The sequence below is a fragment of the Papaver somniferum genome, chromosome 8 (assembly GCF_003573695.1).
Source record: "Papaver somniferum cultivar HN1 chromosome 8, ASM357369v1, whole genome shotgun sequence".
Classification (NCBI taxonomy): Eukaryota; Viridiplantae; Streptophyta; class Magnoliopsida; order Ranunculales; family Papaveraceae; genus Papaver; species Papaver somniferum.
In genome coordinates this window covers 90904860-90916871 of record NC_039365.1, presented here as the reverse complement: position 1 = coordinate 90916871, position 12012 = coordinate 90904860, and the positions used below count along the sequence as shown (strand labels likewise).

Below are 12012 nucleotides of genomic sequence, written 5' to 3'. Positions count from 1 at the left end.
TATGACATGGTTATCAGACGTTCGTGAATACACATCAACAAGGAAAAACTTGAAGCACCTCTGCAGAATCGTCATTAAGGGACCCATCTGTATGCGTCAACAAGCCAGTGTGCTTTAAAGATTTTTCACCTTTAGAACATCACCAAGCAGCGAATCTGGATGCTACAACTGCTTATAGGAGAGTGATGCCGACACCCGTGGATTTTTCCTTCAAGTAAGTCTTGTTCAATAACTCTTTTTGCAACTGGATGTCCCATGTCCCATCAAGTCTTGGGGACATGACCCGAGTATCAACCCTATTGCGACTTGACGATGTGAACGTAGAGCTGCTCATTTCAAAAGTTTATCAACTGGTAGGGGTACCAAGATACACCACCAACTTTTTCGTACGCAACTTGTATGGACTAAACCAAATACAATTCCTAGATTTAAAACTTAATGAATCTCAATCAGGAATTATATCAAGAGTTTATATCTGTTATGTGAACCTGATTATACCGTGAGAGTACTTGGACGATACCAAAGATCAATATCCAAGAACAATCAAGTCATATTCAACAATTAAGATGAATGTATATACTTTTATTGATTTTATGTACAACCTTTGATATTTTAATATATAAATAAACAATACAATACAATACGGAAAAGAATTAACACTGACACGAGGAAACCGTAAATGTAGAAAACCCACGGGACCTAGTCCAGACTTGAACAACAAACTGTATTAAGCCGCTACAGACTCTAGCCTAAGATCAAAATTTTGGACTGGAATGTAGTTGATACCGAATCCACCGTCACAGTAATTCACTTATAGTCGCACTCCTTACGCCTCTTGAATCTCGCAAGACTGTGCAGTTGATTCCCTTAGTTGAGTTCCTTTATAGCGTAAGAGTTGCTTCAACCTAAGTGAAGACATTAAACCAATCTTCCTCCCACTGAAAAGCCTATATGTGATTTCTGTTATGATCGTTAGATCTAGGTGAGATAGGAAATCGTTTGCAGTAGACTAGGTCTAGCAAACCTCAAAATCCGGCACTTACGACTCCCAAATAATAACCTAGATTTTTATTCACCTCACAATTAAAAGCTACTCCGATTTTAATAAAGAATCGTTATATAGGAATTCACTTGTGGAATCACAAAGTCTGAGATGAAGAACCTTGCGATTTTTATTAATCTTGCCTGATTGGGGTGAGACTCAACAATCAGTAGCAAGATCATGAAACACTAACTATCAAGATAAAGATAGTCGGACCTGGCTTCACGAATACCTAAGCGAAGTCTTTTTAGTCGCTAAACCTAAAAAGGTTTAAAGGAGAGGACGACTCTAGTTTACAACTAGGATACACAAGAAGAGTGTCGGGGATTCAAAAATCCCAGTTGCTTGAGGTTATCCTTTTATAGACTTTCAAGATCGAAGGTTGATTTAGATTTAAGCTAAGGTAGCTTTGGAATCAAGCAATCTTTTTACGCAGTTAGATGAGAATTCGACTTGAGATAAACACAACAAAATATACACACTGGTTAGGATGAACCATAACCAAACCGTGTATAATGACTTTTTCAAGAAAGGTTAGCCGAAATTAGCCAGACGAACTATAAGCTTAATCATTTTCATATAACACTTTTAGACTTTAATCTTGAGTCACAACCATAGGTTATAATGTGATCAAATATTTCTAGAAGTGTTTTTAGAGAGTTATTCAAATGCTTACTATATCATAGAAATATTTCCGATGCATCTGAAAATATTCGACTGGGTAAGTACGTGTACTTACTTTTACTTCGTGAGTTATTTTTGTCACAGTACATATACTGGGTACGTGTACCCTTAAGACAAAAACAGTTCAGGAACATTTGGTATCCATACTAGGTATGTATACCTTCCTGAGTTCACGAGTCAACAGAACTGTGTCCATACTTGGTATGAGTACCAAAGGTCGTTGCCGAACTATAGCTACGCCGGTACGTGTACTACGGCTCCGGACCTATAACAGTTACGCAACTACGTGAGTTGTCCTGTATCCAGATAGTAATTTTATATCTCTCTAATAATCGATTTGGAACATTCCCGATGAACATCAATGACACATATCACTGTTCCAGGCTATTTTCAAATGATTAACTTGAATCACGATTTAGGTAATAAAAAATAAATTGTTCTAACCAAATTCATCAAGTTTTGAAAAAATGTTCTTAAGCCTAGTCATTCATATTTCGAGAATAATTAACAAGATAAACTTGACTTGAAATTTCTATCAAGAATACAAAGCACAGTTTGGCTAACTTAGCCTAAATAAAGAATGGTCGGGATTTGTCTAGGAAGAAGATAAAAATCTACGGTTGTGGTTTGGTCAACTTAACAATTATAAATGTTTTATTAATTAGTGTCTCATTAATTGATTATAATAGTAGATTAATTAAAATTTTATTATAAATATCCTTTTAATGAGTCTCATAAATACATATTTTATTAATAATTAATTTTGCTAATTAAAAATCATAGTATTACTAAATGGTGGTAGTGGAAGAAGTAATGGGTGGTAGAAATGGTGGAAGGTGTTTGTGAGTGGTGGAGGCGGTAACATTACTGGTGGTGGAAGAAATAATGGCGGTGGTTGGTTTTATGGTGGTGGGTGTTGGTGAATAGTAGTGGATAATAATGATTTTGTGTCTTTATAAAATAGGCAATATTGTATTGTGAAAGATGTAGTTGGCTGTTTTTAGCACGACTGAAAAGGACAAAAACCAAATATTCGATGATGGTACCAGATCATATAAGAAAGTGTGATCATGACCGTTGGACAACCCAAATGGTATCCCTACTATATATGGTACCCGATCGAATAAATCGTGGTTTTTAGTGTTAAAATAAAATTGATTACAATATAAAAGAGAATATGACAAAAAAAAAGTAATGGAATAAATTAATTGACAACTTAAGTTTGTTTAGTCTAAACTTTATACATGACGGTTGTGATTAAAAATTAAAAGCACGCCGAACTGCGGGGATGTCAGCGGTGGAGGAAGGAAGTGGCATCAGGTGATTTTGTGGTGGTGGTAGGTGACGGTGAGTATAATATATTATGTTAAGTGTCGCCACAAACCGGTTAACATTATAAAGCAAAAGAGATGTGGTTGATCGTTTTAATGATAAAATAAATTCGGTTAAAATACATGAAAATTAAAAAAATACTAGAATTTCATGTTATATAATCGCTGCAAACAAACGGTTTGAATCGAAATCAGTACACAATAAAATAACTTATTGTTGAGTCGTATAGTTACGGCACGGGTTATATCCTATCTGGGTGATCTTTTTCTCCGTTTTTTTGTTCTGTATTATAAAGCAAAGTTGACCGAAGTTCGTCAACATAAAGAGCGAACTTGATTTTCCCTCCCAATTGATAAATCAATGGTTGTGGTCGTAACTATGAATACGCCCTTTAATTAAGAAATAATGCATTATGTGTTCCCTTTTTCCCATCTCAAAATCCAGAAGCAAAAGCCAGAACCAAAGCGAAAAATTTGATCGACTGAAAATAATAAACCTACATTCCCATAAAACTAAACAATTGATTCTGTCACTCACATCTGATAGGAGAAGTGGATTAAAAAAACTTTAATTCTCCACTTTTGTGCAAACCTAAATCAGAAATATATTTGGGAAGGTGACATAGACTATAGAGACAAAAGAACTTAAATGCAAGAACATACTTTCGCTCAGCCTTGTTTCCTTGATGATTTGGTATCATCCTCAAAATATTTGATATTTGTCTTAATTTATCAATTGTTTTTCGTATCGTGCTCAAGATTTGTTTAGGGAGAAGACAAATCAAAGGTTCTTTACGTAAGTGTTTATAAGTGACTGTATGATTGAAAGTTAGAAATTCATCTAACGGTCTTAATGTTTGATTGTGTGCATCATCATTGTCTCATAAATTACACATAATAAATATTTCATTAATCCCTCATAATAAATGTCTTATTAATTATCATAATAAATATATACTCCCACTAAACAACTTTGTTAATAACTACATCAATAGATATTAGGGATGATCAGGGTGGTATTTGTGAGTGGTGGTGCATGGAGCCAGTGGCAATAATGATGCTGGTGGAAAAGTTAATGGTAATGGGTGGTTCTGGTGGTGGTACTGCAGATGGTCAATGTAATAGTGTGCAATGTTTATTCAGGGCCGCTATGATACAAACAACACCATATTATGGAAGTTTTGCTTGAATTTTTTTAATGTTAAAATAAGCTCGGTTATTATACAAAGAAAAAAAATGGAGAATAATTGTGACTTTATATAATACGAATGAATGACATTAGTCAAATATAATTGACATAAGTTTTCTTACTTATTTTCGAAGTCGTACCATTACGGCACGGGTCAAGTTCTAGTTTTACAATACGTTAAAGTCCACTTAGTCATGCGACTTAGTTTCATAAATAGTTAGGTGAAAACTTGAGTAATAGGTTGGTTCAGTCTTCACATACCTTTTGTCGATAAAGTTCTCCAAATGTCTTTAGTTGATCTTCGCCTTCAAACGATAGAACGCATTGATGTCTGATACTTAACTACACATTTCTAATCTTAATCCTAGACTTGACTAAATGTAGACTAGAAATCAAGATATAGTTTTGATCAACTAAATTTGACAACAAGCTTGAGATAGAAACACTTGTGAGTTCGATCGATAAATTCTCTAATAATCTCCCCTTTGTCAATTTTACTGACAAAACTATGAATACACATGGATTTAAAAAAATAAAAGCTTTAAAACTCCAGAATTCATCATGCTTGATTTCCTTGGTTCTCCAACTTCTTGAATTCTTCGTTACTTCAAGATCCCTAATGATTTTGAACGTGTTCAACTTAGCATCGTTGTTGTTGAAGATCCGGGGAGATAACAACTTTGAAAACAAATATTTTTAATCGTTGTTATACAAAAACATAGTATTATTATCTTCTCCAAAGTTCAATTGTATCACAACTTCGAAGTAATACTATGGTGATATAGTTCTCTCCCTTAATTAATATCCATATGTATGTAGTACGAAACTACTAATTAATTTTCCCCCTTTTTATCAATAAAAATTGGCAAAGGTACAAAAAATATGGGGACGTAATGAATTCTAACAAAAGATAATTCAAGACTAAAGAAACACATGTCAACTTTTATTTAGATGATATCACAGAGTAAAAATACTTAGTGTCTTCATCCAGGGGGTATTAAGATATAAGCATCCCATATATGTTCCACATTCACTCTCCCCACAAGGATATATCAATTAAGCTCAAGTTTAAAAATAAATCTCCCCCATTAAATGTCATTTCCAAGAGAACTACATGAGTGACCTTAATTTAATGAAATAAAAGGATTTTTTTTTTGGATGTTAACAAATCACATGGACTTGTATCCAAAAACATCGACATAAATTAATCTCAATGCCAATTATGAATAAACAGATAAGTTAAACGATATGACTCAACATAAGAGAAATCTTACGGAGTTGTGTCATAGTCATATGTTTTCCCATAGTACTACTTGGGTGTGCCCCTTATAATTATTAGTGATAGGGTAGTTGCTTAGCCGGTCAGATAGTGACGCGTGTCATTTATCTGTTCGTGGTTGTTAGGTTAATCATTTACTTTAGATGTGTAAGAACAACTGCCTTATCTCTTAATGAAAAATATCTGAAGTTTATAGCAGAGGATGAGTTCATTAGGAACCCATATTTACTTATTCTATCTCGATCTTCATTTCTATGTACTGAGAACAGTACATTTGGCATCAGAGCCAACCCATTTTTTTTCCAATGGGTGCTTCCGATATCAAAACGGTTAAGGATGTTCTGGATCTGGTTCAACGGAATCTGGCAAGCTCTGAAGATCGATTCACTACTTTGGAAGACAAGCTTCTTCAAAAACAGCAGAAGGCTGATTCCAATCTTACTATGATTAACAAGCGGTTCGATGAAATTCTATCTCGTTTACCTTCACCATCTAGATCCAAGGATGATTCTGGTGGGAAAAACGGCGAAGAACATCCTCTAATCTTTGGTACTTTCACTCAGGGTGGAACTCAACATCACTGTAATCGCGTTCCAAAACTCGGTTTCCCTCGATTCGATGGCGACAACCCTCGTTGTTGGATCCATAAATGTGACCGATATTTTTTCCTTCACAACATTGATGAGTCGCGTTGTATGGATATAAAAGCTATCTATTTGGACGTCAAGTCTGATAAATGGTTTCTCAATTTTCAGGTTGGTAGAGCTCGTATCACTTGGTATGAATTTGCTCATGGTATTTTTTCTCGATTCGAAAATCCAGTTGAAGAAAATTTTATTGGTAGTTTTAATAAATTGGTTCAACTTAATTCCGTAGAGGAATATTTTGAGGAATTTAAAGCTCTTAAAGCTCTTATGCTTGCTAACAATCCTTCTTTAAGTGAACATTATTTCATCATGAGTTTTATTAGTGGGTTGAAAGAGGAATTACGAAATTCTGTTGCTATGTTTTACCCAAAGTCACTTACACAAGCTTTTTCTTTAGCTAGAATGGAGGAGCAGAAATGTCAATCTATTTCTTCTAAGAGTATTAAACCATCATCCAGTTATTTCACAGCCTCTAGAGCTTTCTCTACTTCCAGTTTTCCTCCTAAACCAATTTCAACTTCTTACACTACTTCTAAGTCAACTCCTACCACTCCAAAAGCTTACTCACCCACACCCCTTAAACCTGCATCAGCTAACCCAATTATTAAGCGCCTTACTCAAGACCAAATGCGCATTCACAGAGATAAGAGCCTTTGTTATAATTGTGATGAAGTTTACTCAACGAGTTACAGGTGTAAAGTTAGACAACAACTATTTATGGTACAAGCTGAGAATTCTGACTCCCAAGAACAAGATCATGATGAAGAAGTTTTTGAAGAGTCTGTGGACTCCCCAATTGACTCTGACATGGAGATTTCTCTTCATGCCATCACTGGTACTGTTACAGGTGACACTATAAGAATCCCTGGTCTTCTTAAGAGTAAGTCAATTTCTATTCTTATTGATACTGGCAGCACAACTAGCTTTTTGGATTGTTCTTTGGCCACTAAGCTCAAATGCAGGGTAGAGCAAACTGCACCAATGCTAGTCACTGTTGCTAATGGTGAGAAAACTATGAGTACTGGTATTTGTTCTAAGCTTCATTGGAGTATGCAAGGTTATCACTTCACTGAAGATTTAATATTACTTACACTGGGGGGTTGTGATATGGTTTTAGGTGCTAATTGGCTTAAGAAATTAGGTGATATTGTATCTAACTTTCCTAAACTCAGTGTTTCTTTTCTTCATCTGGGTCATCACATTACATTGCAAGGTACTACCACCTCTCCTTCTCTCCTAATGATGAGTGGTTCTGTTGTAAAGAAGTTTTTAGAAAAAACCACACATGGGCTAATTGGTCACCTTTTTTCTGTCACATCCTCACCTATACCACCTCCAGTGCCACCTCCAATATTACCACTTCTGTCTGAATTTAATGATATATTTGCTGAGCCATCTTCTTTACCTCCTCACAGAACTTTAGACCATTCTATTCCATTAAAACCTGGTGCTCAACCTCCCAATCAAATACCATATAGATGCCTTATCATTTACTTTAAATGTGTAAGAACATCTGCCTTATCTCTTAATGAAAAATATCTGAAGTTTATAGCAGAGGCTGAGTTCATTAGGAACCCAGATTTACTTATTCTATTCGATCTTCATTTCTATGTACCGAGAACAGTACAAGTTGATCATGCAGTAATTTCACAAAAGTGTGACCATGGAGAGATCAATCAATATTGCGAAAAATTCTCACAAAATATATTCTGCCTTTAGTCAGTAAATTGATAGACGCATTTATGTGTATAAAATGATCTCAATTGTATGTATTGTTAGTGCTCTATTTTGTATTTATTATGGCTTTTTGTGTCTTTGTAGGTGTTTTTGGAGAAATATACTTGTGCGGAGAAATTAGATCTAAAAGTGGTATTTGGACCCCCGGGAGAAAATTAAAGGCACCCTGAAAATATGTTGGAGGCACCCAAGAAAAGTTATAAAGGCACCTGGGAGTTTTGCTATTTATACCCCCATAAATTACTAAGGGGTACCCATTGCTATTCGCACCCCTACTTTGGTTAGGGGGTGGCCTTTCTTCTTCAGTTCAAATTTGAATTTGGCGGTAAAAATGAATTAGTTGTAGGCGAAGTTTCTGGTGAAAGATTGGTAGAGTTTTGAGGAGACTGTTTCGTGGATTTTGATTGGTTTGGACCTACTACGGAATGGTATACCTCTTATATTCGGAAAAACAGGGATTTTGCATGGAGTTTTCTATATACTGAAAAGAAGATAGGGGAATATTACTCGAGCAATTGTGAAAATTGGTTTTTAATGCAAGATTAAACTCTTACCTAATTAACAAGGCTGTGTGCGTGTTTGAGAACCAGAAGAAAGAAAGAAACCTCGTTATATTTGGCGATTTCATAAAACAGGGAAATATGAGAGTATCGGGTTTCTTTTTGACTTATTCTTGGAAATTACGTATGAAAGGAGGGAGGATATCTTCTCTACAAGATCCAGCGTTATCTTTAGAAGTGTTTGTATAAAAGAGGGAGAGCAAAGACACGTGAAAGAGAGTTTAAAAAGGAAATAAAGTCCGAGACTTTCTGTGTAAGGAAAGGAAGAAATTCTCAAGTTATTATCGCACCTGTTGTGTATAAAAAGGTTTGGAGGGAGTCAGAATAAAGTATCGGGACTTTGGGGTAAAGCATAGAAGAAGTCGGAGTTGCAGAGAATTTTCTCTGCTGGTGCAGCGAAGAAGAAGAAGGGTTTTAGTCGACACATACACAGTGTCGTTCTCAAGAACACTCTGTCGTAGAAAACCGTGGTGTAGTAGCGGTGCTTGCCAAAGACCTTCAGCAACTACAGAGATACCTTTAGCAACGATTCTCCGTAACAGTGACGTCTGTAACACTTCTGCAGCGTTACAAATTCCTGTGTTATATAATTTTCTCCAATAAAAACACCTTTTGAGCCATGTTTCTATCTTTTGAGCGTGGTTCAAACCTAATGAGCTAAACCCCATCACTGAGACAACGGAGGAAGTTGTATTTCATCCATGTGGTAATTTAGTTAATTCTTTATTTACTTTTTGCACCGATTTTAATTGAATTAAGATTTCTATTAATTACATGTGACTTTGTTTGATGGAGCATGCTTAGTCCCAAGGATTCTTGATGCTCCATGCTTATAATTTGTACGTAATATTTTATGAAATCTACCTTTGGCAAATAAACAAAGTTGATATTTCTTTTGTTTGAGCTATGATAGCCTAGGATTAATTTCTGAACCACTTGAATATGAAAACAGTGAAATCCTGAGTCCCAGTAAATTCTCCATCTTGACAACTTTTGTATATATTTTATTATCTTTATTATTTTTGTTTATTAAGTCTTAAAATCAATCTCAACAAGTCCGAGTTGAACGAATCTTTACTTACCACTTCAAAACTACATCATAAATCCATAAAGACTTAATACATTTAACTTTTGAGCATATGTGAGATATCAGTTCAATTCACAAAACGCAAAGGACATATATATCTATAAGACTTTGCAATACATATAACCAATAACGATTAAATACTGCAAGTTCGTCTTCAAAAAACTTTATAATTTAAATAAATAAACCTAAAAACATGCAGGATGAAAATCGTTGGAAATAGCTTGTGTACTCACAATATATGCTATACCAAACCCTAATTATCCTTCTCGAACACAAGAATATACTCTCACAAGAAGTTTCCTAGTACTTAAAATTCTTAAAGAATTCTTTATCATCTCCGAACTCTTTATCAATAACATGCATCAGATTATACGGTTCGTAAATAAGAGTGTTGACTCCTCAGAACTTTTTGGCTGTTGTTTGACAAGTGCTTCTTGTATCTCGAGTGATTTTCGCAAAATAGCTGTAAGTCCCTGCACCTCCATCTTGGTTTTCTTAAGTTCTTCGAGAATAGTTGCAAACCTTTGATGATTTGAGCGCTCAGCTCTAGGTTTCTTCATATTCTTGCTTTTCCTTTTAAGATATGAATCATAAGGATAAGATATCTCTTGTTCCTTCCTAGTTATGAGAACATCAACATCCATGGGAACATGGATTTCACCAGAAGGTATTATGCTTGGAGTCTCCATAATTCGTAAGAATAAAACGATTTGTGGAAACACAAATATATATTTCTCAACAAGCAAACTTCTTTCAAAAGAGATACGAGTCTTGAAGAAGAATATATTTACCATGCAGGGTTACATAACAATAAGATATAGTTCATGTATTAGAATAATATATAAAATATAGAAGAGTAAAAGGCCACTTTTATCCTTCCTTAAGTTTCTACATAGTTCAAACTTTTCAATACCATTACTTGAGATATAGGTTAACATTAATATGTTGGTTAAGTAAAAAAAACTTTTGTTGATTCATGCCATTCTTGAACATATCGAATCATTGATACCCACATACAATATACAGTGGTGGCATCAGGTTATAGATTTATAAATGATGCCATAAGAAATAACTTTAGATGGAGCAAGGCTCGACAACAAAATGTCATTATTCTCTTAAAGAGATGACGATACTTTTGTAAAGAGTTTCATCCGCATCAAAGAACATTGAAAGATGGAAATCCAAGTAACAATATTCAAGTTTGACCTAAAATCCCTAATATGCACAGTTCTGGTCTCTTTTAAGGGCACATGAGATAAGATGCAGTTTTCAACACAATAAAGTTGTGTTGAGGTGAGCAGTAGTGTGCTCACCACTAGGTTCCTGCATGGAATTTGTAATACCCTTCTTTATGGAAAATTCAGACCTGACTCTTCTCTTATTTTGCGATTTTACCTTTTTCTTTGAAATATTCAATCTTTTAGGAGAAGAAGAGTTAACTTTACGTACCTCAGGATTGGACTTTTGAACAAGTTTAAGTACATTTGCCAAGATTTTTGTTAGAGGGAGAGCAAAAACAGATCTGAGGAGAGCAAAAATCATGCTCAACTCAGTAACTGGGATCGATTTCAATCATTCTTATGAGTTAGACGAAATTAACCTTGCTAAACGCAACACCCAATCTTTGCACACGAAAAATTATATGACCTATCCCATAGCACACTTATCCCACTGCCTGCCACCACCACAATTTTTATAGTTGAACGACTCATAGCATATATTCTAATACAATCAATGATATCAATATAGAATCAACCGCACAAACTCTATCATCCTCCGGAAGCTGCTACTGTAAAGCTTTACCAATCGCACAAGCTGCTATCTTCAAATAAGTCAATTTTTTTCTATTATCTTTAATCACCCTTCACTGGAAGGATTTAGAAGAATCTTTAGAATGATACAAAAATCGATCAAAGAATGTCATATTGATATTAAATTGAATAACAGAGTGTCATCAATAACATATCACAATCTCTTGATAATTTGGTAAACAACTTGGAATAAAATGCAATGATGATTTGGAATCTTTAAGCAGGGATATGAATGATAACTAAACTTGCACTATAAATCTTAATAATATTAATCAAGTTAGTTTTGTTTTAAACTCGCACCTGATCAAACGTTTTTAGATGCAATGGTAATGCTTTTTAGCCCAAATTCTTAAGGCGAGAAAGATATTGCTAAAGAAATCATATGTGTTAGAGCATTGCTCGGTCGAACTCACAAGTGTTGCCATCTCAATTTTGTTGTATATCTTGATTTTTAGTCTACAATTAGTTAAGTCTCGGATTAGGATAGAATATGTAGTTGATAAACGGATATCATGGCAGTCATCATTGCGTTCTACCGTTTGAAGGCGAAGATTAACCGAAGATTTTGGAGAACTTATTCAACAAAAGGTAAATCAAGACTGAACCACCTATATCTCAAGTTATATCCATCTTTCTATATACATC

At 34.7% G+C, this 12012-nt stretch overlaps 1 protein-coding gene across 1 annotated transcript; it reads left to right on the top strand.

Annotated features, from left to right (window-relative positions):
* The first annotated feature begins 5830 nt into the window (after positions 1-5830).
* Positions 5831-8068, top strand: LOC113305769. Its single transcript, XM_026554770.1, has 2 exons — positions 5831-7813; positions 7994-8068. Exons 1-2 carry the CDS (start codon positions 5831-5833, stop codon positions 8066-8068), a joined length of 2058 nt encoding a protein of 685 aa, XP_026410555.1.
* The last annotated feature ends 3944 nt before the right edge of the window (positions 8069-12012 follow it).